The 27,835-nt window shown below is 35.9% G+C and overlaps 1 protein-coding gene across 7 annotated transcripts in view; it reads left to right on the plus strand.

The window, feature by feature from the left end:
• USP34 (ubiquitin specific peptidase 34) overlaps nucleotides 1-27,835 on the plus strand; it is a 231,535-nt gene that overhangs the window by 202,418 nt on the left and 1,282 nt on the right. For 5 of the 7 annotated variants that reach the window (XM_067704952.1, XM_067704949.1, XM_067704951.1 and 2 more), the window contains 14 exons: nucleotides 528-632; nucleotides 1,748-1,895; nucleotides 6,187-6,821; nucleotides 8,759-8,916; nucleotides 10,392-10,470; nucleotides 12,056-12,182; nucleotides 12,812-12,919; nucleotides 14,212-14,316; nucleotides 14,432-14,556; nucleotides 15,552-15,675; nucleotides 23,821-23,900; nucleotides 26,232-26,372; nucleotides 26,476-26,619; nucleotides 27,541-27,700. In XM_067704952.1, the coding sequence (XP_067561053.1) occupies nucleotides 528-632; nucleotides 1,748-1,895; nucleotides 6,187-6,821; nucleotides 8,759-8,916; nucleotides 10,392-10,470; nucleotides 12,056-12,182; nucleotides 12,812-12,919; nucleotides 14,212-14,316; nucleotides 14,432-14,556; nucleotides 15,552-15,675; nucleotides 23,821-23,900; nucleotides 26,232-26,372; nucleotides 26,476-26,619; nucleotides 27,541-27,700 (2,239 nt within the window). The remainder of the gene's footprint in view (nucleotides 1-527; nucleotides 633-1,747; nucleotides 1,896-6,186; nucleotides 6,822-8,758; nucleotides 8,917-10,391; nucleotides 10,471-12,055; nucleotides 12,183-12,811; nucleotides 12,920-14,211; nucleotides 14,317-14,431; nucleotides 14,557-15,551; nucleotides 15,676-23,820; nucleotides 23,901-26,231; nucleotides 26,373-26,475; nucleotides 26,620-27,540; nucleotides 27,701-27,835) is intronic. The other 2 variants (XM_067704953.1, XM_067704955.1) reach the window with 2 other exon arrangements.

The following is a 27,835-nucleotide window of genomic DNA, read 5'->3' on the forward strand; positions in this document are numbered from 1 at the left end:
TTGAATATATCAGAGTTCCACCTAGATACTGAGCTTTAAAGTTGTTTGGTTTGAAGCATATATCATATTGTACCTTAGAAGAAAGTAGACTAACCAGAATTCTGCCTAGGTGAATAAGTATGTATTTTCATAAAATGAAAATATTATAGCTACTTTGATAATACATGTCAAATATTAATATAAATTATACCTCAGAGAGCAGAGGTTGCTACAGGGAACTTTTAATCTAAATTTTTCTATAAACATGGTTGTCTCATTAACAAGAGTTTTGATACATTTTTTCCCAAATTGACATCCAGAAAAATAGATGTTTTCTGTTAAATGTGGCTCCCACACAATTGACACTGTATCCTGCGCTCACCCTTCTGCTTAATGAGAGTTCAGGTTCATATGTATGAGTACTGAGCTCTCTAACCTAATACAGCAGATTTAAATGTGATCTGTAGAAGAGTTATACTTCTTTGTTTTCAGCTGGAAATGATGGGTTCAAACAGATCTAAATACACAGTCATGTACATGTCTTATAGGCAGCCAATCCTTTCTTTAAATTGTTGACTATGCTAATGGAGTTTGCTGGTGGACCTCCAGGAATGCCTCCCTTTGCATCTTACATTCTGCAAAGGATATGGGAGGTAAGTCTTGCAGCAGATGTTTTAGTGTTTATTTTTCCGAGGGCTTTATTTTTCTAACAGTCACTCACATTTTAAGTACTAGTTTCTTCTTGCTTGGGTAACTCAAAATGGTTTTAGTAAGTCACAGGTGAAGGGAAGAAGAGATGCTTTAGTCAGAAGATCTAGGGGAAAAAAGAGTTCTTCCCTAGTGTCTCAGATGTTTAAAGATTTTCTCGTAGAGTCATAAGCAGTCTTCAGCCCATCCGAGGTCCTCATTCCCGTATCCTCAAAAAAGATTCCGTAAAGTGGTAGAAGCCCTAGAAATACAAGCCAGGTGCTTTCAGCAGTTGATAGAAAATACAGAGGACGCACCAACCACTTCCTTTCTTCCAGAGTTACTGCTGAGGTTACAGAATTTCTTCTTAGTGAGTGTTGGAAATGCCCACTCTCTAGACCAGGGGCCTGGCAAACTTTTTCTCTTCATAGTCCAGATAGTAAATATTTTAGGCTTTGTGGGCCATATGGTCTCTGTTAGAACCATTCAGCTGCTGTTTTACCATAAAACCAGCCATAGACAAAATGTAAATGAGTGGGCATGGTTGTGTTCCAATAAAAACTTAAAAACAGGCAAACCACAGAAGCCGTAATTTTGGCTTCTGAGAGCCATAATTTTCCAACCCCTACTCCAGATTCCTAGGATTTCCTTTTCCAATGAAAAAAATCTTCCCAGCAGTATAGTGAGCTAGTTTTCATTCTCACTTATAGTAGCAGATTGGGCAAACAATAAGAAAAGTAAAGATGGAAACTTTAGAGAATTAAAAGCACTTTTAAATAACTTTGTAAACTTAAGACCTTAAAGGTCATTGAGTTCTCTTATTGGTCCTGTGTTAGAGTCCTTGGTTATTATAATTTTATTTTGTAAACTAATGACAAATTCTCCTTGAACATATTCCTGTTAATAAAAATAAGTTGCTTTAAAAATGGGAAAAAACATGGGTGTGAAACTTCTTTCAGGCTCTAGTTTTCAAAAAACTATTTAGCTTTAAAGTGTCTGATGCACATACCAAAAGTAAGTTTAAAAAAGTAACTGCTCATTCAGTTAGCCTTATATTCTGTTCTTGTCATTTTACTTGTAGGTAATTGAATACAATCCTTCTCAGTGTCTGGATTGGTTGGCAGTGCAGACACCCCGAAATAAACTGGCACACAGCTGGGTCCTACAGAATATGGAAAACTGGGTCGAGCGGTTTCTTTTGGCTCACAATTATCCTAGAGTCAGGACTTGTAAGTCAAATATTCAGAATTTAAGAAACCATTTTGTTGTTGTTCCACGTTTCGTTTTGTTTTTTGTTTGTTTTAAGGTGATCATAATATGCCCATTGTATAATACAGAAAGGCTCTTAGAGATATTTTTTTAAACGCCAAGGTTATATTAGTATTTGAAAACCTATGGCGATGTTTTACAAATATCTATAGTGTTTTTGTTTTTTTAAGGATAGGAAACTGTGTCTTTTCTTGGGTGATATCACCACCACTATCATTTTTGTTTCCTTTCTTGATAGAATCACAAAGCATTATCAGCATTAGTGAAGAGAGTAATGGGTCAGAAAATCCTGTCTTAAAAGTAACTTGAGAAGGCTAAGAGTAAAGTGACAATTAAAACACAAAATAAGCTGAGAGAAAATATTCTCTGAAGTTATGGGAGTTAAATGATAAATATCTTTATTGTACCCAGGCCAGAAGGGAATAAACAAAGATCTTGGAAGACAGATGGACAAATACCAAAAATAGATACTTCACAGAATAGGTAACTGATTGTAAATAAACACAGAGTATGTTTTCTTTTGATAGTATTAAAAGAAATAAAAATCAAAGTAGTTAATTTTTTTAATTCTTTAATCATTCAGTTTAATCATTAAGATCATATTTCCTAGTTTTCTGCTGAGAGGGCATACAATCAGTAACATTCCAGTAGCAGCAAGCACATCGAATACCCAGATCCATGTTTTTAAACATCATTTCCGATAAAATGAAACACAGCTCCTTGGAGAAATGGCTGATTGTAGGACTAGGGCAGGGAATATACAAGATGAGCCTGTAGCATCTTGTGGAACCAGAAAGTAAGGAAGTACTCCCAAAACAAAATGATGGGGGTATGTCAAAGGGACATAGAACCAACCTGAAAGAGCTCCCAATGCCCAAAGCTGGAACAATTTGAGAGAAAAAATAATTAACATAGCACTGAATTGTAATCCAAAGTATAAAATAAATACCCATGAGTCCATACTGATATAAATGAATGACTGAATAAACAAAGAAATGGAGAAGAGACAAATCTCCCATACAGAAGAATTCCAAAAAATGTATGTACATCTTCCCCCCCAAAAGGGAAACCCCCTTGAGTGTGAGCTTAGTGACTTGCTTTCAAAGAGTAGAGTATGAGGGATAGAGAAAATAACGTTAAGAAACTTGACAAACATTAAGTCAGGCAGATAATTAAGGTTAAAAATGTCACTGATAAGTCATGTTGATAGTATGTGCCCTTGATATGGTGTGATGCACAGGGCACTTCATCATGTGGTCTTCCTCCCAAAATCCCATAACCTGAGTCTAACCATGATACTCATCAGATAAACTTAATTTGAGGGACATTCTACAAAAATACCTGACCACTACTCCTCAAAACTGTCATGGTCTTCCAAAGAAAGTCTGAGAAAGTGTCACAGTCAAGACGAGCTTAAGGAGACATGACATCTAAATCTCATTCATCCTAAATGAGATCCTAGAAGCAGGAAAAGAACATTAGGGCAAAACTATTGAAATCTGAAATGTGGAAATTAGTTAATAGTAATGTGCCAGTGTTGGTTCCTTAGTCACAACAAATGTACCATGGTAATAATGTTAACAGGGGAAATGGGAGAAGGGGGTATAGGAACTGTCTGTTCTACCTCTTCTAAAATAAAAGGTTTATTAGGGGAAAACATGTTTCAGTGGTGGGTACACATGGCTTGGCGATGGTACTCTGCTCATAGGCTTTTTTTCCTGCCAGTTTAGTTAACCCCACAGTAATGGGATATTTGTAAGAGCTGACACATATGCTGGTTGGTATTTATGTCCTGACTCCTGACCATAAAACAATTAAAAACTTTTGCTGAACCAAACAAACAAACCAAAACAAAAAGAAAAGCTTTTTAGCTAGCTGGTACACCTAACATTCATAGTAGTGCTAAAGAAATAGCATTCTCATACACTGCAGTGACATTGTAAGTTAATATTACCCTTATGAAATGCAGTTTAGCAGTATGTACCAAGATCCTTAATTTTTTTTTCCCTTTTTCAACTCAGTAATACCATTGCAGGGATTCTGGTATAAGTAAGTCATCCAATATATGAATGTCCAACAGCATTATTTGTAAGTGTGAAAAATTTTTAACTAGATGTTCAGATAAGAGATAAATTGTTATGCATCATTTAAAAATTATAATAGTGAAGACTATAGAAATACGAAAAAATGCTTTTGAAATAATGTAACTTGAAATCGGGGCCCAAATATTTGAATAGAATCAGTATGACTCAGTAAGAATGAGGGTAACATGGATAGAAGAAAAGCTACAGAGAAATACTTGTAAATCCTACAAAATAATTTTAAGGAATGACTTTAGAATATTTAGCGAAAAGAAAATGGTGACACAATAGGTGTCTTAAAATAGTTGAGTTGCCATATAGAAATGGACGATTTGTTCTAAGTTCTCTAGACCCAGGAATTTTTAAGTTATAGCAAGGCAGTTTTTAGAAAGATGGTCTGTTCTTCTACATTGACTTCCCTGTTTGTTCTCAAAGATAAAAATAATTTAAAAGTCGTGGGGTTTTTTCCCCTAGCAGAACTTACTTTTTATTTAAAAGCAAATAGTTTTTATAGAAATAAGTAGATGGTTAGGTATGTGATAAAGCAAAACAAAATGTTAATTGTAGAATTTATGTGGTAGGTCCATGGGTCATTATTTAGTAGAATGTTTTCAACCTTTCACAGTGTTCAAAATTTTTTCAAAATAAAATGTTGGGGTAAAAGTATTTAACTTAAACTGAATAATTTTTTAAATAAAATTATTTTCTCAATTGCAGTTTTATACAAATTTGATCAAGATGACACCTAAATGCCAAGTTTTTATATTTGAAACACATACCAAACTGAGCCTAACTGAAAACAGGCTAATCAGAGCAATATATAGGTGATGAAATATGTAGAAATGGAGTATTGTGCAAAAATAAAGTTTAATTTGACATCCATAAAAGAGATTACAATTAATTTTAGAAACCCTAACTGTATTTGCTTTGGTAGTATGATGGAAGTTATCAAATTATAGGTAGAATAGTGGGAGACAGAATTAGTAGGTGTATTGAAAAGGGTTATACTAAGGCATTAGATGCCTTGAGTAGGCTCTGTAATGAATGTTGTTAGGACGATTAACTCATGAGTCTGACAATCAAGGTTTGAATTCCAGCTCTGCCACTTGCTGTGGAAAATGGGGTAGTCATACTGTTTTAAGTCTGAGTAAAAGTGGAGATAATAAAACTAATACCAACTACATAAAGAATGTGTTAAATTTAAGCATTTGATAAATGTTAGCAGTTCTTGTTGTTGTTTGTATGTTACCATTATCATCGTCATCATCATCATCATCATCGTTTCTCGAAGTCAAGTCTGGGCTCCCCCTTTATCTGTGTGACCTTGGTCTTTGCTTCTCTAAGATTCAGATTTTCCAGTGTATCATCACCTACCTCCAGGATGATTGTGAGGGATTAAATGAGATAATATTTGCAACGTACCTAGCTTAGTGCCTTGCTAATAGTAACTCCTTTTACAGATGGTTTCAACTAATGAGTCATTATCCTCTCAGAATTATACCATAGGCTTAATAACATTTTCCAGGTATGTTGAAGGAAGGGATTCTTTCTCTGCATGCAAGGTTAGCCTAGAAGACTTTCAGAGATTTTCCAAAGTTAATGTTCTATAATTGGCATATATGTATATAATCTTTATAATACAAAAGGCTTTTAGATAGATCTTATTCTATCTTTATAATGTAAGTTTACCATTATCTACAAAATAATACTGAATTATTTTGTAATAATTGATAAAGAAGAGGAAAACTAAGACCCTAAATTAATGATTTGATATGTCAGACAGCGTTATGTAGGTCTTCTGGCTCCAAATGCTGTGTTCTTCCTGTTAAACCATATTATTCCCTGAGAAGAAATAAAATGATAAAACAAATGGGAAAATTCTACGTCTTGGGAAAGCTAAACAAAAGAGGTTTAAAACTTTCTGTTTATGCGATTGTTGTCACCACTTAAAAAATAGCAGTGACAAAATGGAAGGCGTCTGTTTTTGTCATTCCTTGGGATTTCTCTGGTACCAGTGGTAGAGCAGAAAGATATTAAAAGAGATGTTCATGTCCCTTAATTTTTATTCATTTTAATTTTTAAAGGGAAGAGTGACTTTGTGTTTAATGACTGCTCTTCAGTCTATTTTATATCTTGTAAGCATCTGACAGTTTTGTTTTACATTTTATAGCTGCAGCTTATCTTCTGGTGTCCCTTATACCAAGCAATTCATTCCGCCAGATGTTCCGGTCAACAAGGTCTTTGCACATCCCAACCCGTGACCTTCCACTCAGTCCAGACACAACAGTAGTCCTACATCAGGTCTACAACGTGCTCCTTGGTTTGCTCTCAAGAGCCAAACTTTATGTTGATGCTGCTGTTCATGGCACTACAAAGCTAGTGCCCTATTTTAGCTTTATGACTTACTGTTTAATTTCCAAAACTGAGAAGCTGATGTTTTCCACATATTTCATGGATTTGTGGAACCTTTTCCAGCCTAAACTTTCTGAGCCAGCAATAGCTACAAATCACAATAAACAGGCTTTGCTTTCATTTTGGTACAATGTGTGTGCTGACTGTCCAGAGAATATCCGCCTTATTGTTCAGAACCCAGTGGTAACCAAGAACATTGCCTTCAATTACATCCTTGCTGACCATGATGATCAGGATGTGGTGCTTTTTAACCGCGGGATGCTGCCTGCCTACTACGGCATTCTGAGGCTCTGCTGTGAACAGTCTCCTGCATTTACACGACAACTGGCTTCTCACCAGAACATTCAGTGGGCCTTTAAGAATCTTACACCACATGCCAGCCAATACCCTGGAGTAAGTAAAATGATAACTCTTGTATCTGTATCCTCAAATTGATTGGAAATACCTGTTTTTCCCATTGTGGGATGTAGCGACAAAATATGGGAGTACAGTCTGACTTTAACTGTTCTTTCTTAAAGACTTAAGGTTTATTTGTTTTCTTGAATACATGTATAAAATGTTATAAAATTGGTAAGTGTGTGGATAATTTTTCTTAGGTTGATACTGAAATTTTATCTCTAATGGAACTTACTTATGTTAATTTGTGGTTTTGTTAATGAGTCTTTCATATATACCTAATGAAAAAGTTCAGCTTTGTGGTACAGTTTTAAGGAAGTATTTACTGTTTAGATATTATCAACATATACATGCTATGCTAAGCTGTAAGCTAGACAATATTTTATCTTAGCTGTAGTATTCCCTAGGGTTTTTTTATTTGTTCACACTACGTTGAAGTGAATGAAATGGCTAAGAGGTGGGCCTATCAGAGTACAAATATATACCATCTAAATCTGATCCCTTTTTCTCTGCAGACTATAGGTTTTATTTAAAATTTTCCCCTCTCCATGTTAGGCTGTCATTCCTGGATATTTCTTTTCATTGTTGCCTCTTACTCTTTGTTGTAAACTCAAGCTTACACCAAGAGGGTATACATCTGGGAAGGGGGTTGGAAGCAGAGTGCAGAACGCTTTTTCAAGCTGTTGTCAACCCAGAGGCTAAAAACTGCTAATAAGAAAAATTTTTTGCTTACTTTAAGGGGAGTATAGGAGAAGGAACTTTTTCAAGACATTTTCAAGACATTCAACATTTACTTAAGAGCTCAGTCAAATGACTACAATAAAGGGTATTTTAAGTATTGGTATCCTTGAATTGTGTGCTACACTTCTTTTTCCTGTTGAAGGAAGAAAGGACATTAACTGTCCTTTAGACATAATGTAGTGAATTGTTATTTCTCACCCAGAAAGAATAACCTTATTTCCTGTTAAGAAAGTTAGAATGCCTATAATAAAGGAAAGAAAGTGAGTATATTAAGTACCAAAAGAGGTTCAAAGCCAAGGTTATAAGAATACGGAAGGAGAATGAGAGTCTGCCGAACTTAGAAGGAGTTAGGACAGAATTTATTAAGATTCAGTGGATTTTTCTCTATCGCATTCACATAAATAATCTCCGATTTAGTTACTAAACATGATGTCTGTAAGTTAAATATACCTTTGATGAGTGCTGGGTGAGTTAGAATATTTATCCCCTAATGTTGTTAGGCATCAATGAAATGTAACATCTTTATTTTAGAACTTATCAGTTAGAGATTTTTTGTGAAAATGGTGCTTAAATCAATTTTTGCCATGAAAAATATGAAGGTTGGGGGTTTCAGGTCTTTGATAAGTATGTATTAGAAGAACAGCCCTTTCCTAACATGCCCATGAGTAAATGAGTTTATAAAACCACAGCTAGTGATTTTACTAGAATATTAGATCCCACATTTCATCCATCTTGAGCTGGATCATCTATCAGTCTAGAAAGATCATTCCAGATGTTGGCACAAAGGGTTTTCTCAAAGCAGTATTAATTCAGGTGTAATTGAGGGGTGTAAAATCTTTGTGACAGAGTAATAATTTCTCATTTACTATAGAAAAGGGGGGCAAAGGATGGGCATACCATCTCTGGATATATTTGACATTATAAAGCTAGTAATTTAAACAGTTTTAAGACTAAAGTTGAATAGGTTGAATTTACTTGTAGTTTTTAATCTGGAAATTCTATTTTAAGATTATTTTCTTTTAGTGAATAATATATTGCATTTTAAAAATAGAATCCACTGCTAATTTTATAATTATTCTTGGATGGTACTGCAATCTAACTTAATTTGTGTAATTTTAAGAACTGGCTAATGAGCATAACACTTAGAAATGAGAAGAAGATAGATCATCATAATGCTTATTTGCCCTTTTCAGGCAGTAGAAGAACTATTTAACCTGATGCAGCTGTTCATAGCTCAGAGGCCAGATATGAGAGAAGAAGAATTGGAAGATATTAAACAGTTTAAGAAAACAACCATAAGTTGTTACTTACGTTGCTTAGACGGCCGCTCCTGCTGGACTACTTTAATAAGGTAAAGAGATATTTTCTGGTGTTTTTTGTTTGTTTTGTTTTTACAAGTGAAGGGATGGGGACCATCATCTCGACATTTAAAGAGGAATAATTTAAATTATTTATAACTGAAATTTTACCACTTCTTTAACGTTATTGGGAAAGCATTTAAACCTTTAGACACCTTGGAGGAATTTATATTTTGAGAGTTAATTAGCTACTTTTAATAGTTTTTATTTTGATTTGGTTTTGGATTATCTATGTGTGTTTTATCAGAATCATAGAATTTTAGGGTTGGAAGGAACCTTAATGTACCATCTTCCACCTAAAGCTTAAATCCTCCTCTCTGTGGCAATTCATTCTAACTTATGCTTGGACAGTTTAGTCCTAGAGGTCTCCAGAAATAGCTTACTCCATCTTTGGATAAGTTTCATTGTTAATATGTTTCTCATTTTAGTTAGCCCAGATCGATCTATCTTTTTTAACTATAGGAATTTGCCAAAATACCAAAATATCTTTACAGTTAATTGTTCAGAGCTTCAGAAGTTATTGAATGACTATAAAGGAACTGCTACAAATTACACTTAATTTCCTTTAACTGTAGAAATTAAGTCTAGGTTAATTTCTGTATATTAAATCTAAGACTTGGGGCTGATGTCTTTTATTAGGCCCACATTTTTTGGCAATGCTTTCTTTTTTTTTTTTTTTGCGGTACGCGGGCCTCTCACTGTTGTGGCCTCTCCTGTTGCGGAGCACAGGCTCCAGACGCGCAGGCTCAACGGCCATGGCTCATGGGCCCAGCCGCTCCACGGCACATGGGATCTTCCCGGACCAGGGCACGAACCCGTGTCCCCTGCATCGGCAGGCGGACTCTCAACCACTGCGCCACCAGGGAAGCCCCTGATTATTTTTTTTAAAAATGAAGAAAACATCTCATTAAAGTAGAAGGATTTCCAGTTGTACTATATAATAGCAGTTTCCAGTACCTAATAATGAAATAAAGTCGATTAACAGGAGTAACGCAGCTACTTTTGGATGATTATTATATAGATTATTTTCAAGGCCAACATATGTTTTGGGTTTTTTTTCCCCCCTCCTGTTGTTCTTCCCAGTTACTAGCTGATGAGTGCTTCAATAATACCAAGTGTATTTTATTGTTATCTGGAACTTAACATACTGTAGAAGATAAACCCATTATAAAAAGAAACATTGTTTCTACTGAAACTTTAAAAATATTCCTGTCAGCACCTCTCTTCCACCATTGTGGATAATTAAGAGTTGACTAGTGTAATACTAGTAGACATAACTTTTCTCTAAGTTGCACTGAGGGTTTCTTATTTAATATTATCTTTTATTATATTACTAAGGACTAGATGTAGCTGTCTCTTTTTGTAGGTAAGAAAGTAGAGAACCTAAATGACAATTTACTTCTATTTTTTTTATCACCTAAGTGTTCTGTTCAGATTCAGAGTTCTCAAACTGGTCTCTGTTTTCTAGTGCCTTCAGAATACTATTAGAATCTGATGAAGACAGACTTCTTGTTGTATTTAATCGAGGGTTGATCTTGATGACTGAGGTAAATACTTTATTGCGTTTTACTGTAGATTTATTTCAATTTAATGTTCTCACCCAAACTTCTTGTTTTGTGGATATTTAAAGTTTATTGTAAACTGTTTTACAGGTGTCTGGATTTTAAATATGCAGATCAGTAAATGCTAATTTACATTCCAAGAAGAATTAGGTCACAGTTTTTGGGTGCTGTTTTCTTTTTCCATAGTAATTACATACTTTTCCCCTCAGTTTGTATTTAGAACACTTGAAATAGACTAGTTTTATAAATTCATTTGTAAGACTAGAAATGGATGAGTCTGTAGGATTTAATTGAGGACACACATAATTTCTCAAGAGTGTGTTTATTTGACCCAGTTCCTCATCAGAGGAAGCTAGTGAGATTGTTACAGCTGGTTACAATCAGCTGTTAATTTTTCCCATGATTATTGAACATCCACAACTGTGAGATGATTTTAAGTCCACAGAGGTGCATAGTACCCTTTAGTCTGATAATGGAGGTAAGATGAAAGTATATGCCAAGGGCACCATGAAAATTAAGAGGTAGGATAGTTTTTTCAGTTAATGGTATTATAGAATAGGAATACAACATGTGAAACTGCACTTTGAAGAATTTGGACTTGCAGAGATAAGCGGGAAAACATTTAGATAAATGACGTAATCAGCACAAAGGCAAGAAGGTATTGGTTGTATTCAACAAATACCAAATATTTCTGTTTGGCTAAAACGAAAGTATGTGAAGAGGAGTAGTGAGAATTTCATTCTTTCATTCAACAGATGTTTGAATGTCTACTCTGTGCCAGGCATTGTGCTAGGCACTGGGGATACAGCAGTGAACAAGACAGACATGGTTCCTGTCTTCACAGCTCACAGGTTAAATGCCACACATGTACATTGTTCAGATTATGTACTGCCACAGATTCTAGGTTATGAATTTTCAGCTGTGAATTGCGAATAGTACATAGGCTATGGGGGACTGATTTGAGAGGATTAGAAAGAAGGTGTATTGGTGTAAAATGAAATAGGAAAAAACTAAGGATTTCATTAAGCTAGTACTGTTAAAGGAATCAAAAGATTTAACAAGGCAATATGATTAAAGGAATTCCTACCTTTTGGAGTTCTTTTACCTCTTTCAGACCTACTATTTTGAGTATGACTGACAGCTATTTCACCACTGTCTTTCATAGAAACCCTGGAAGGTTAGTTAAAGCAGTCACCTATTCTCCCCAGTCTTCCTGTTGCTGCTGCTTTGTAATCTCTAAAGCTTGCAGTCTTAGAGATATGTACTTAGAGCAAACAGTAGCCCCCCCCCAAAAAAAAAAATCAGATTAAGTAAATTATTCCTTCAAAGTAAAATGTAAACACAAAATATCACAGTGTCAACTGTGAAAGTGAGGACTATTTTGTATTTTAAAAGAGCTGAATGGGAGCATTTGACTTGTAGATAGAAAGCAGATACATTTGCTTTTGCAGATATGCACACACATAGTCTTAGTCTGAAAACATCTGTCATAGAGGATGAGCAGTACCATTTTGTGGCTCAATAAAGTAAAAGTGAAATGAAATTTTTCATTCTTTTAAATCACTTGTAGTCTTTCAACACACTGCATATGATGTATCATGAAGCCACAGCTTGCCACGTGACTGGAGACTTGGTAGAACTTCTGTCAATATTCCTTTCAGTTTTGAAGTCTACTCGCCCATATCTTCAGAGAAAAGGTTTGATTAATCCTACTTCTTATTTTTGTTAGTTTAACAATTAAAGAGAATCCACATGCTTCAGAGAATTTGTCGTCTTCTCTAATTTATGTACGGAAAACGGGGCTGATGTTAGCTAACCGTTAGGAAAATGTTTATCATGACCTCCTGATATAAAACTGGAATGATCTTGTCTATTTTCTCTATCTCTGCCTGAGAAATAGGCAAGCATGCTATAAGTGTCAAGATTTAGGAGATTGGAAAATATTTCTAAACACAGTAACAACATGAGTATTTGTGAAGTTCCTCTGGCTGGAAACTTACATGGCTTAGGTTAAATCATTTATTTTCAAGAGAAATAACTATAAAACAAACATCTCTGTGTCCCTGTAAAGTAGTGTGAACTTTGAAATGCATATAAATTCCTAGAAAATGGGGCATATCATCACTTAAAATATGTGCTTTTAAGAAATACAGCAGGTTTAACAATAGTAGCCATCTCATGAAAATAATCACTTAGCTTTCACCAAAGATGTTTATGTAATTAATTTGGATTTCTTAGTGTAAGCATTCTGTAGTTTACAACAGAAAATAATTGTGAGGAAGTTTGATCTCAAATGGCATATTTACATATGCTTTTGTGTTTGCAGATGTGAAACAAGCATTAATCCAGTGGCAGGAGCGCATTGAATTTGCCCATAAACTGTTAACTCTTCTTAATTCCTATAGCCCTCCAGAACTTAGAAATGCCTGTATAGGTAAGTTACTTGGAAAATATAGCTGTGTAAAAACCTAGTGGAAGAACATTTTTGTGGGATTGTGTGTGTATATGTAAGATGTAATGTTAGTTCTGTAGGGTTTGGAAGACATTTGTACTTCTTATGTGTGACTTACACTGGCCAGCAGATCCTAAGAAAATCGAGTTCTGTTTCTTAACATATCAATAATTAACTATGTCATTATAGGCAGGTCACTTTATATATGGGCTTGCTGACCTAAGGTTATCTCTAGATCTCTTACAGCTCTGAAATCTTCTGATCCTATTTAAACAAGGTAGAATCATGCAGATGTTTACAGATTAGAACTGACATTGTAAAGAGTGGGGGTGATTATTTCCCTGTGAGTTCTTTTGCCTGAAGATACTTCCTAGTAGCTCTTCTTAGACTCCTGAGTATTTTATATTTTTACTAATTGCATATTTATAATGATAATTTGTGTCTGTTAAAGGACCCCCTTGTTTTAAATTCATATTGAATTTTTTACTGCCTTAGAAGCCATTTAAATAATCTTTAGAGACTATAGCTACTTATTTACAATTTCTCAAAATGACATGTATAACTGTCATGTAGAAGCAGTCAGTTTTGGCAGGTGTTGGCCTGATGTTCTGTAGAATTACAGGCCTACACTTCTCCATTAAGAGGGGAAGGGTGCAGGACTTCCGTGGCAGTCCAGTGGTTAAGACTCTGCACTTCCACTGCAGGGGGCACGGGTTCAATCCCTGGTCAGGGAACTAAGATCCCACAGGCTGTGCAGCGTGGCCAAAAAAAAAAAAGGAGGGATGCATAGCAGTAACCTCTAATTGCCAGAAACTCCGCCAGTAGCCTGTCATGATGAGCTTTACTCCTATGTAATTACAGGATGAGAATCAGTCCAGCTAGCATCATGAAACATTAAAAGTAGATTAAGAATTCTCAGATCCAAAGAATTTTGAACCTTAGATTTATAAGCTGCTTTGGTTGATTTTATGAAGATACATAATCAGTATGCATTAAATATTTCCCTCAGTGTACTTCTCCATGATGCTTCTCTTAATAGTTTTAAACTTTGGTTTCTAAATGATGCCCGATTGTTGTTTAGTAACTCTGCTGATCCGGATTTGATTAAGCATCAGACAGAATTTCTCCCAGAGTTAAGTGCTAAAACAGTTTTAGACTCTAAAACTTTTTAGCTGCCACACTGCAATCAGTCACCCCAGTAGGATTTGTGAGTTTGAAAGTAGCAGGTAACATACTCCAGTTTTTTAATACCCAAATTGTGTTTTTATTTTCAGATGTCCTCAAGGAACTTGTGCTTTTGAGTCCCCATGACTTTCTTCATACTCTGGTTCCATTTCTACAACACAACCATTGTACTTACCATCACAGTAATATACCAAGTATGTATTCATCTAGCACGGTGGTGAACATGGTTGGCATTTAATCTTTCTGCACACTGAAACATGGAGATTTATTTTTTCAATTTATTCTTATTGTACACTTTTAATGTCTTAGTGTCTCTTGGACCTTATTTCCCTTGTCGAGAAAATACCAAGCTAATAGGAGGGAAAAGCAATATTCGGCCTCCGCGCCCTGAACTCAATATGTGCCTCTTGCCCACAATGGTGGAAACCAGTAAGGTATGTTGGGATGCCAGGAAAACCATGTTTTTCTAGTACACAGTAATTTGAAATTCCCCTCTGGCAGTTATGAGTATATTAGACTTAAATGATCATTTTGTGGATCCTAAGAAGATTAGACTCATTTGGACTTTTTCCTGCTCTGAAATGTTGGTTGAATATTTGCAAAATCAACAATAAGCACAAGTAGTAAGTTTTTTTCCCCCTCAAAAAATATCCTAACAGACTCATTAGTATTTGTCACTAGGCTAAATTATAAATGGGTCATATATCTAAATCTGAAAGGTCAAGTTAGGTACTTACTATTGTTTATATTTCGCCATATAATCAATGACTTCTTTTACTGCCCTCTAATTATAATCCTTTGACCTAAGCCTAATTATCACTGACTGATAGATTTATCATCATTTATAGCCTAGTTCTTATTCTCTAATACTTAACTCTAAAATAATGCTAATTCTAAATTATAGAGAGAAGGTACATTGACACAGGATAATTTATCTCAGTTCCAACACTTTTCTAAACAATTTTTCCTCACCCCACTTTATTCACATTCTCCCTTGCCCGCTGTCTTTAGATCTTAACTACATTTAAGAAGTTCTTATAAGATAAAATATTTAAAATAATTAACACTGTAGTAACCATTACAGAAATTATTTGGACTCTATTTCAAAAATCAAATTTAATTCACTCTTCTTGATGATATGTCTATAGAGCTCAAGTGTCACATTTTAAAATCCTACAGTAATTTTACTTTATTAAAGTATATAGAAATAAGGGGTAATTTTAATTGAAGGCATTTGCACACTGAAAATAAACTTGTGGCAATTAAGATCTTAATAACATTAACAGAAACTTGGAATTTAAAACTAGGTTCTTATAGAATTTAAATATTTAATCAGCTTTTTAGTTAAACTTATTACGTTTGCACAAAATATGCTCTTTAATTTATTATACAATTTAAGTGCAACCATTTTATCATCTTTAACCTTCAGGGCAAAGATGACGTTTATGATCGTATGCTGCTAGACTACTTCTTTTCTTATCATCAATTCATCCATCTATTATGCCGAGTTGCAATCAACTGTGAAAAATTTACTGAAACATTAGTTAAGCTGAGTAAGTATAAAAGATGAGCAGTAAATTCCACTGAATTATTTTAAGCCCGTAGCCATTCAGGAAGGGGAGGAAAAAAATGAGCCAATCCTTTTTTTTCTTTTTTAAAGTGAATGTTTAAAAATATTAATTATTCTCGGGAACATTTTTATGTTTATTAAGAAAACACCAACTTACTGGTTTCCATTGAATAGTTCTTCCCAGAGTTTCAGCTGGCTTATAAAGGAGTGTGGAGTAGGGCTGATGATACTTTTGTACATAGAAGCCCAAGTCCTCCTCCATCTGCCCAGCAGAATTTAAAAACAAAAACCAAAAACTGCTCTGCTTAGGGAGGCAGGCTTAGAGATGGACTTCCCCAGCCCTGATCTGAGGGTAAGATGAGATCAGTAGTGCCAGCTGGCAACACCGGGAGCAAGCCGAGTGGACTTGCCAGGGTGAAGCAGAGGTGCATATATGAGTAAATTAGGAGGTAAGTCTCATAAAATAGAGGGGTGAGTGAGAAGGGAAACTTGAAAAGGAAGATATGAGAAATAGAAAAAATAATCAGTGAATTATGAAGGGGGGGAAACCTTGAATTATTTTTATGTAATATTGTCTCTCTGAGGATGTGCCTGAGATCTCTTAGAGGACTGTTCCCTTTGGGTGACTTTTTCCAGCTGATAAGTCTTTAGAAGATAAGTAGCCCTCCAGGTGTCCCTTATCTCAGGACCTCCAGAGTTCTCAGGCTCTGTGTGCCCTGTGAATCTGATGTCTTTAGGGATGGCCCAGGATCCTCTCCAGTGTACTGTAGGTTTGTTTCAGAGCATGGGAAGTGAAATACTCATGGAACCACCACCCAGGTCAAGAAATAACAATATTACCATATCCTAGAAGTTCCCCCTTGTGCTCCTTCTCAATCACAACCCCTTCCTTCCTGTGGAAAAGGTTTTGGTCCACTATAGATAGGGCGAAAGATGCGAAAATACCTTAGGTTTTGTTATCCAAGAAGAATGAAGTGGTAACAACTGTCAGGGATAATTCCTCTTCAGAAAAACCATCTTATTGGTAAGTGTTTAGAGTGTCTTCAGATTTGAAAGGGTGTTCCTTCCACCGGTTTTCATTAGCTAGTTTTATATATATGTGGCTGAAGATTGGGGGGTGGGCGGGTGAGGATATATTCGGATCGGCCATTTCATGATTATATAATTGGGTCGTGGCACTTGGTAAAAAGCTAAAACCTGGCAGTGGCAATGATCAAGTGTGGGGAAATATCCAGGAGATCTAGTAACACAGCCTTGCTCCCAGATAAGAAGGAAGACTTATAAACATGCTGACCTTAAGAAAAGTTCTTAGTAATCGTGTTAATATGATTTATACCAAAAGTTACGTGAGGAGCTATTTTATCTACTTGAACAGCTCTGACCAAATAATGAATGTTCTACCCTGTGTGGGACTGTCTTCCTCATCAACACAAATACCTAGTTTTGGGGAAATTAAACATGGGGAGGAGAAGGAAGAGGGAAAGAAAGGAAACACACTTAGCCATCCATATTAGCTGAATCAACTTCCATAGTATTTTATGCTCTCATCACTTATACTCAGGAAGCACAGTTGTCCTGGCTTGTGGTGTTTGGTTCTCTACATAAGCACTATTCTTTAGAACTTTCTACCAGGATGGAAATATTCTCCAGCTGCATCACCATCCACAGTGTGATAGCCACTGGCCACATGTGAGTGTTGAGAGCTTGAAATGTGATTAAGGAAGTGAATTTTTTATTTTAACCAAATTAATTTTAAATAGCCAGATGTGGCTGGTGGCTACTGTATTGCGTAGGACAGCTCTAGATATAAACCAAAACCTTAAAAAATTGAGCAGGAAAAAAATTTTTTCATGGTTATATCTTAGTTAATGTAGAAAATTGGACATTGTTTTAGATATGAAGTAAAACAGAGACCTAAAAGCAGTGCTTATGCTTCTTACAAATGGAAGAATTATGTCCCAGTGTTTGAAAGTAACTGCCTCTTCTAGCTGAAATGACTGTTTACAAGGAGAGGCCACTAGGAAAGAGCTTGAGAAAGCAAAGCCCACATTAACGACTGTGATGGGAAGCAGAGAGTTGATAGGGAGTTTTAATTTGTATAGTTTCTTCAAGAAATTATATTTGGCAACAAGAGAGGGAAGGGTAAGCTTAAACTGGTTATGTCCTTAATCATTTGAGTCTTAAGGCTAGGTGGTCCAAGGGCCAGAATATCATGACTGTAGGTAGAAGTGTCTCAAGACCTGTATTGGATTGCAAGTCATTCCAGATTTGATGAAGTCTTTATGGTAATTCTTACATGGGTAACTGAGTAGATTTTAAGATTTGTTAGGGGGATGAAAAGGAATTACACAATAATTGTAGATTAGAATTACAGGGGATAGAGTTGCAGGTCCTAAATAGTAAACAAAGGGAGCGTTGAAGTGCTCTTGAAGTGAGGACAGTCAGGCATAGGGTTAGGGGAGACAGAGAAAAAGTGGGAAGAGAATTCAGGGAATGTGAACAAAGCTGCTGACTGCCATGTGAAATACTAGTGTGTCTGAGACCGCAGTATTTTGATATTTAAAAAGAGCCAATTTTTAGCCAGAAAAATTCTGCAAAAGAAGAATAGTGCCAGGTTACTGGCACTATTGATTTCCAGAATACTTACTAAAGATAACAGTAAATTTTAAAAAAATCTTTTGGTATTTAATACATAGTTCACAATTCAAAGCAATATCAAAAAGGTGTATACATCACCGTTTCACTCACAGACATGCCCACCATCAATTTTATTCATTTTTTTGCATAAAAACAGCAAGTATTGGTTTATTTTCTCCCTTTCTTATGTAAATGTCCTCCATATTCTCGGAGGACCAACTGTGGATTGAAATTTCCACTACAGTCATTGTATTACCATTTTATATAAGAATATTCAGCATCAGGGGCTCCTGGAAACCAATCCCCCATGAATACCCAGGGAATGACTGTAAATCTAATGATTAAAACCACACGATGCAGATATGGAAGCACATAAGTAGAACAGTGGAAAAACAGCCCCAGAACAAACATAAGGATACACAAGGATTTGATAGAAAACAAAGGTGACATATCAGAGTAGTGGAAAATGGGTAATATTGAGACAATTGGCTAGCTGTCTGGGAAAGGAAAGGCAAGAGTAATATCTTCTTTGCTCCTTAGACCAAAATACATCCTAGGAGGATTAAATATTTAATTGTGAAAAATAAAATCCTAGAAGTATTAAAGAAAAAACATAGGATCATATGGATACCACCTTGAGATTTGATGGACTGTGTTAAGCAGGACACGAAACCCAGAAACAATAAAATAAATTGAAATTTTTGACTACATAAAAATTGGAAGTACTACATGTTGAAAATGCCATAAATTGAATTAAAATACAAACAGCTAATGGGGAAAATATTTGCATTCTTAACAGATAAATGGCTAGTAGTGCCAATGTACAGAGAGTTTTTAGGATTCAGCAAGATGGTAAAGAACATTAAAAAAAGCAAAGGACACGAAGAAGGCAGTATACATACAAGCACACACACACACACAAAATAAATGTTTGGTAACCATATGAGAAGTTGCCAATCCTTACTAATAAAGAAAGCAAACAACAATTATTTCTCTTTTTTTCCCCCCCACCCCCAACTATGAGATGAAGTTTAGATGATATGCATACTTACACAGTTTGGGGAAAGAGGAGATCTTATAATGGGGTCAATTTGGAGAGGCAGTTTAGATTGTTCGTGCCCTTTGCCCCAGCAGTACCAGATCTAGGAATCCACCCTAAGTCTACTCATAAAAGTGTACAATAACATACATAGGATGTTTATTTTCAATTGGTTTGTATTGGGTAAAACTGGAAATAACTGAAATGTCTATCATTTGTATTATATAGTCTTTAAAATAAAAAGATAGGAATTGACCTTGTTTCACATGAAAAAAGCAAATTGGAAAACATACAGAATATGACCACATTCTTATAAACAAGGGGGAAAAAATCAGTACATGTAAAAAAAAAATGGAGGATTATAATCTTAACTGTATAAGGATAAAATTATGGAATGCTTTTATTTTCTAGGTTAAATATTTAGAAGATTTAAATTATTTGTAATGTTCATGCATTGGTTTTATATTTGAGGAAAAAAATTTTTTTCAAAACATAGAAAATTGGTACTGCAAAGCCTAATCGTACCAAATTTTTTAGGTACCATAGTTCACGTGCAGATTAACAAGATGTCCAAGTAAAATTAAACTCAATAACAAATCCCTAGATTTCATTGTTTAATTTTGATTTTTAGGGACAAAACAAGAATATCACCTTTACTGTTTGACATTAGTTTTTCTTTTGTTTTTTGGGTTTTTTTTTATTTTTTGACATTAGTTTTTGAAAGTTTTCTTAATGCATTAGTAAGTGAAAGATTTTTTTAAAGATTTTTTGCAAGTAACATGATGTACCTAGAAAATCCATAATCTTCAAAATCTCTATAATTAAAAAATTAATATAGTTGATAGAAGTAAACAGATTAAAAATTCATATTATAAAAAGCACAGCTCTTGTTCATGTTTCAGCTTTTTGTGATATCAAGGTGGTACTGATTGGAGAAACAACTGGTTAGCTGTTTCCCTTAAAAGGCTTCTTAGGATGAATATGCTTCAAACAAGTGCCAATCATTCAGTACAGATAGGAAACCAGCTTTTACCCATCCACCAAGGGCAAATCCATTTATCCTAGGTTATACATGGTAATTACATTTAATAGACATACATATAATTTAGGGGTTGGTTACCAGTTTGTTAATTTACAAAGAATTGGCACAGGGATCTGTATGTTACGTGGTAGGGCCAGCAGATTTTTTTCCAGTAACCTACATGGGAAGCTGAATAAACAGTAATAGGTTGCTCAGTGGGTATGAAGTCAGAAATAGGGGAATTAGAAGAATCAGATATGATATTCTAAGGCCGAATCTCTCACTTCCCATGGATAATGCTTGGATGGGATAAATACTCCTATAGAAAGCTGGACAAAGAATCATAACACAATTCAGATAGGAGAAACCCTAACTAGTAAATATACATACGAAATATTTCATCCTCACAGCAATCATCTGAATTACCATTTTACCTACAAAAACAGTTTTTAAAAGATTTTTCTTTTAAAAACACACTCAGCCGCTTCTACAGTATAAGGTGCTTCTGTTGAGGAAACAATATGTTTGGAACAGCTTTTCATTATTGCTTATTAGTTCCTCCATGGGTGGGAACGGGGTGGGGTAAGGACCCTATTGTTAAGGATGCCTGAAGTCACAGGATGAAGAAAGATAAGTGATACAGGAGCCAGGATGTTTTAGGCCTGCCCATCCTGTTTACCGAGGTAAGGTGTGGAATTGTGCCTGCGAATGCTGATGATTGCATCTCCCTGTGCTTTGCACCCAGTAAGTGACACCCCAGAAGGTATTGGAGGAGTGTGTGTGGAATAGAATGGCATTGGCCTCTACCTTAAGTCAACAGAGCCAACATACTCCTTATCCTCAGTGCTTTGTGAAAATGCTGGAAAGAAACTGAAACTTCTACTCTGAAGGGATGGCCTTCCTTCTAAAGGAGGTGCTGCTCAGATAGGGAAAAGGTAGGACTGTGAAAGAGGTGTCTTTAGCTCACCATGGGTGGCACAGTGTTTTCCGGAGTGTAGTGTACAAGATGGCCCAGGGAAAATAATTTTCATGTTAATAAGTGTGAATAGATCTTACTTACTACAAAAATAAATAACTCGTACACCAAATGCATGATTTTCCTGGATGTTATATTGCCGAAGACAAGGCTAATGTAGTATTAGCCTCTCTGAGTCAATCTGAAGAACAGTATCAAGTAAACAGTACAAGTGATGGACAGATATGAAAAGTCATGAAAATGATACATGAAATGACTAAAGTTTGGGGAAACACTGATTATTGAAAAGATTATGGGCTTTAGAATCAGATAAATCTGGGGTGGATACAACTGTATCATTCACTGGCTTTTGGGATGAAACATCAGATTATGTGATCTCTCTGAGCCTAATTTCCTCATCCAGAAACGCGGGCTAAATGAGGAAAACATAATGCCTTCCAAATTTGATGAGAAAATTAAATGTGATTATCTGACGTACCTAGCACAATAGATGTATGTTTATTTTGTTCTTCACTTGTAAAATATATTTGAATCAGAGTATTACCTGAAAACAGTCTGAGATCATAGAAGGCCTCCGTGTTTTTTTTGTTTGTTGTGGTAGTGCTAGCTTTTTAGTAGTTGTGGAAAATAGGAATAAAGACTGTTTTACTTTGAGGATAATGTCGGGGGTGGTGGTGGATAAAGTCTAGAGGATCTTAAATTGTAGTATGAAGCCTGCTTTCTTTCACATGAGAGGGTTTATGTCAGAGCAGCCCCTAGTTCAGGGGTTGGCAGACTATTTTTGCAGTGGGCCGTGGGCCATATTGCCAACCCCTGCTCTACTTTTATGGGTAATTATGCAGAGACATGGGAACATAGGAACTTTCTTCCCTGTAGCCAACAGTGTTGATGACATGCCCTTGTTTGCTTATGTGTATTGTGATCTTATGATGGGTAAATGCCTCCAATCCAAACCAGATTAGGGTATTACTTTCCTTGGGTCTTTACAAAGGAATTAATCTTGACAGGAAAATAAAGAAAAATAGGCTTTCCCGCAAAAGAGAGTCTAGGTATCCTTCGATGACAAAATTGGATGACTGATCTGATTTCCCTAAGATTTTCCCAAACCCATGGTCTAATATAGAGGCAAACGATAGCCTGCATGCTGCCTGTTTTTGTACAACCAATGAGCTACCTGCAAGTTAAGAAGAGTTTTTATAATTTTAAATGTTTTTTTTAAAAACTACATTCTATTTTGTGATATACATGAAAATTACATGAGATTCAGCTTTCAGTTTTCTTAAAGAATGTTTTATTGAAAGACAGCCACACCCATTCATTTGGTGTTGTCTGTGGAGTAATTGCAACAGACTTAAACAGCCAGCAAAGTCTAAAATACAGGTACCTGCCAATTTTGAAAAGTTTGCTTTATGCCACTGCACTTTTATGACATACCTACATTAGTACCTCTTTTTGCTAACCAAAAGAAATCCAAAGAGGATTTTCGCTTTAATGGAAAAAGGTAATTGCTTTTTCACTTTATGCTGTTTCAACTTATGAAAGGTTTCATAATCGGGGGAAACCTGTAATTACTATTTGGCCATTTACCATAAAGGTTTGCCAACTTCAGGTGTTACTCCTAATTTTTTTCTTAACTGGAAGAGGATAACTTGTATTATATTTCTCCTCCATGATTATACTTTCCCTGGGGGGTGGGAGTGTTGGAGGATGGAAAATGTACTTACAACTGACTGTGGCATTACAACTTCTGTGCTTTGAGAGAGCTAGAAGGGCAGAGGGTAGGGGAACAAATTTCTTAAGGACATACTTGACATCTGTAATAGTCAAGAAGAGGAAAGGTTGAAACCTTACACGTTCCAAATAGGATGCTGACATATAACAGCTAAGTATGATCCACCCGAAAGATCCTGGGGACAAGGCTAGAAGCTGTTAGAGCAGAATTTACTTAAATCTACTATAAAGGTAATTCGCTTTATCTTTGGAGAAATGAGATAAAAGAGGAAAGAATGATATGTTTCTAATTCTTCACATCCTCTGTTTGAACGTGCACCCTGCCCCTCCACTGTAGTCTAGGTATTCCATGTAATATGATCTAAATATGCAGAGTGGTACCTTAATCCAAGAAAACTTTGGAGCCACTTGTAGTAACTTTTATTACATTGTCCCAGATAAAGTTCTAATTCTCAAAAAGCAGAATTGGTTTAAGTTGTTTGCAGGTCCTTCTGGGAATGAGGTATGGGATATAAATAAAGTCAAAGTGTACTGCACTCTAAAATATTTCACTGGTTAAAACATTGAGATGAATTCTTCCCCTTTAAGTATTTTATGTATTTCTAAAACATAGAAAATATGCAGTTATGACTGGAAATAGCTATAATATTATACCTGCAGAGTTTAATATCTCAGTAGTGTAATTTATAATTATAACCTATTCTGATTTCTTTTCAAATATTAGGTGTCCTAGTTGCCTATGAAGGCTTGCCACTTCATCTTGCACTGTTCCCCAAACTTTGGACTGAGCTATGCCAGACTCAGGTAAAGAAAATGAGTTTTAGATGACCTGGTCTTTCATCTCATCCGACCACATGGTCGGTAATTTTAGGAACACTGGGTTGAAAACTGGCTGGAAATTGGGGATGTTTTCGAATCTTGGTAGGTAAAATACTATTAAATAACTGTTAAGCAATTGGCATCGAGTTGCCCTTTGAAGTTTTTTATGTCTGTAATATTTGTATCACAAAGGGTATTTCAGACAAGCTGTTTATAGTAAAGTTTCTCGTTTAAAGGCCAATATAAACAGTTGTGGTAAAAGTCTGAAACAGGGAGATATTAGGGCAAGAAGGCATAAGCCACTTCTTGCGCTCCTTCACCTCCCCCATCTATTTCTTCTCCCCTCCACCATTCCAAAAGCTCTAGCAGAAACCATTTCAGCATTCTGTCCTTTACCTCTCGCTTACCTGTTACCTCAGAGCAGTTTTTTAAGTCTGATGCACTTATTTTCTTATCAGCAATCTCACTGAGAACAGAAAACACTGTAACCTTCCTACTTTAAGTCCAAGAGCCAACCCCTTAAAGTGGGCACCTAAATAATGCTTGTTAAATTGTGGAGGGAGAATGGTGGGGAGAGGGGAAGAAATCAGATTGATCCTAAGGTTTGGCTTATTCCTTGGATCAGGCATAAGGAATCCCCACTCTCTTCAGGCCCTGAAAAAAACTATTGGTCTCTTGCCTGAGTGCATCTGCCCATTCCCAGAAGATGAGTTGATTAATTCCTTTGGCAAACCTTTACCCACATTTAGCATCTGGAATACTTTTGAGTCTGGTCCAGTCTCCTGCCCAGGCAGTTGTGCTCTGGATATTCTCCTAATGGATGTGTGTCACATGATACTGTAGTTGCTTCTCTGCCTCCTTGTCCCAAACCATGAACTCCTCTGAGTCATCTCTATTCCTATAGAAATTTCATTTTGTTTTCTATACTAGGAATCTTTGATAGGCTAGTATACTTAAAATGGTTTAGTACTTAGTAAACATTCAGAAACCAACTTGCTGGTTGACTTTTGAGCTGAGTGGTTTATTCAGTAATTTGCAACAAATCTCTTGCTCCACCCCCACCCCCACCCCTTGGCCACTTGCTGCTCTCTTTTCATTCTTCTTGATTTAGGTAGTTGCTTTTTTTGGTTTCTGTACTATGCCACTGCCTATTGCTTCCCTATTGCTTTATCTGCTTCTGCACTGTACTACTACTCTCTTGACTTTTTTTCCCACAGAATTCATCACCCCCAAAACTTCCCTTAAAGTCAGACCATCTAAGGCTTCCAATGACCCTAGCAGCACTATAGAAGCATCTGTGCTGTGCAAGAAATATAGGCAGCAGGCACACTACAACCAGTAGAATAAGGCAGGTTTTCCTGACACAAGGATCTGAAGACCTGGGTGCTGGTCCTACTTGACTCCTAATTTCTTGGGTGACCTTGAGCAGTTTACTTACCACAGTGCTTACTCTAATAAAATATATAAGTATATAGATGTACATATTATCTAAACTTTGTCCTATTTTTTTAAACAGTCCATTTTTCTTCCATATAAATGATTATTAAAACACATATATAATCAATCTAGGGAATATATTTACTCAAAGACATACTACTTGTGTTTAAGAGCCATGACCATTTGAAAACAGGAAAACCAAATTTTAGTACAATTTCCATATTTTGGGACCCACTAATTCTGTTTGAGATTATTAGGAAAAGAGGTGTGCTGTTTACCTTTGTGATATTTATGGGGCGGAAGGGTATTTACCAAATTACTATTGTTAATGAGATTATATAAGTGAAAGTTTTAACTCATTTTAGGGAGTAAATCTAATTCTTAAAATTTGTCTTTTCTCTATGGGTCATTTGGTTATCTATTAATTTTCCTCGAAAACATCATCCTATTTGTTAGTCTTACTTGTCCAGTCCTTATTAACTCTTAATGCTAGATAATAAAGCTGCATTTCTTTTAAAAACGTATTTGTTCAGTTTTGCCATTCAGACTTTTTACAGGTCTCTTCTGTGTCACCCATTTAAGTCCAAGTTAGTAATATTTTAATTTATTGGGAGGACAGTTGCTGTGACTGAAAATTTAGTAGAATGAAGTAAAAGTGGCTTTTCTGGGAATTCCCTGGTGATCCGTTGTTAGGACTCTGTACTTGCTGAGGGCCCGGGTCGGGGAACTAAAGATCCCGCAAGCTGCAGCCAAAAAAAAAAAAAAATGGCTTTTCCGGTAGGATGTTAAATGACTTTGGACGTATATCACGAGCAGTGTATTTAAGATTTGCAGTTATTTCAGTGCTCAACCAATCAGTGCTTCTTTTCCCCACTTCAGTCGGCTATGTCAAAAAACTGCATCAAGCTTTTGTGCGAAGATCCAGTTTTTGCAGAATATATAAAATGTATCCTAATGGATGAAAGAACTTTCCTGAACAACAACATTGTCTACACATTCATGACACACTTTCTTCTAAAGGTACGTCACAAGTTGGAAACTCAGCGTGTTACTTCCAGTTAGTTAGTGATTGTGCTTTCATTGTGTTGGTCTTTTGGAGATTTTTCTTAATCATCTTTTTCAGGTTCAAGGTCAGGTGTTTTCTGAAGCAAACTGTGCCAATTTGATCAGCACCCTTATTACAAACTTGATAAATCAGTATCAGAACCTGCAGTCTGATTTCACCAACAGAGTTGAAATTTCCAAAGCAAGTGCTGCTTTAAATGGGGTAAGAACTATGGAAGTCATGTGCTTCAGAACTTTCCTTAAATCAACTCTAAATTTGGCCTTCGTATGATTTTACTGTATACATAACTTTATTATTCAAACTCTGGAAGTCACATATGATGAAAAAAACTAACCAAATAAAAATGTGCTCACTCTGCCTTTTATGTATGTAGCACACACTTTCTGTTACCTTAGAAGACATGAGCTAATATCATTAAATGCTAAGGGCAGTGACCACTAAGGGGAGACATTCCCTTTATCTCTACTTTCTCACATTTTTTGAAATGTTACCTGTGATGTTTCTGTTAGTGCCTGCGACTCATAAGTAACTGAAAGTCAGATTAGTAATCTGAATGTAAAGCCAGTTAAAACTAGGGAATCGGTTGGGAATCGGTTGCCTTCTATAGACTCCCACGAAAGCCATGTCATGGAATTATGAAACACCCTGGAAACATGTGCTTGCACACGTCCAGCAGCAGCCTCCCAAGTAACAAAATGCTTAGATGCCAGAACGGATTACAGAGCTAAGTGAGGAAGACCTTATGACATCCACCAGAAACCAAGTAAAACTGACTCCTAGATTAATGAGGCCTAAATTTCTCATGGATCATTCAGGGTTTGCTTTTTAAATTCCTGTGTAATTCCCCCCCCCCCCCCCCCGCCTTTCCATTTTCAGAAAACACTATTTCGGTCTTCAGTCAGACTTAATTAGTGGTGTGGTGCATAAAATAATGGTATTAGTCACCTAGAACCAATGAAATATAAATAGTATCATAACACTGGCTTTCTAGTTTTAACATTCTTCTAACAATACCAGAGGAACCAGGATGGATTCCCGGAAAAGTAAACATGTGCATTTAAACTGTTAACGGTTGTAATGCTGGCTTTGGAATTTGAAGTGTTCCTATCTGGATTTCTGTAGGACTTGCGGGCACTTGCTTTGCTCCTGTCGGTACACACTCCCAAACAATTAAACCCAGCTCTAATTCCTACTCTGCAAGAGCTTTTAAGCAAATGCAGGACTTGTCTGCAGCAGAGAAACTCACTCCAAGAGCAAGAAGCCAAAGAAAGAAAAACTAAAGGTTAGCTTTATGGGCTAATAAAATATTGACTTTAGGGTGGGAGAAGGGAAGAATATTGACTTTACAATAGCTGTGTAAGCCTCCTGAATATAAATGCTAAAAACCAGAATTTCCACAACCACCCCCAGTATGATC

This window comes from Pseudorca crassidens, chromosome 14 (assembly GCF_039906515.1).
Source record: "Pseudorca crassidens isolate mPseCra1 chromosome 14, mPseCra1.hap1, whole genome shotgun sequence".
Taxonomy (NCBI): Eukaryota; Metazoa; Chordata; class Mammalia; order Artiodactyla; family Delphinidae; genus Pseudorca; species Pseudorca crassidens.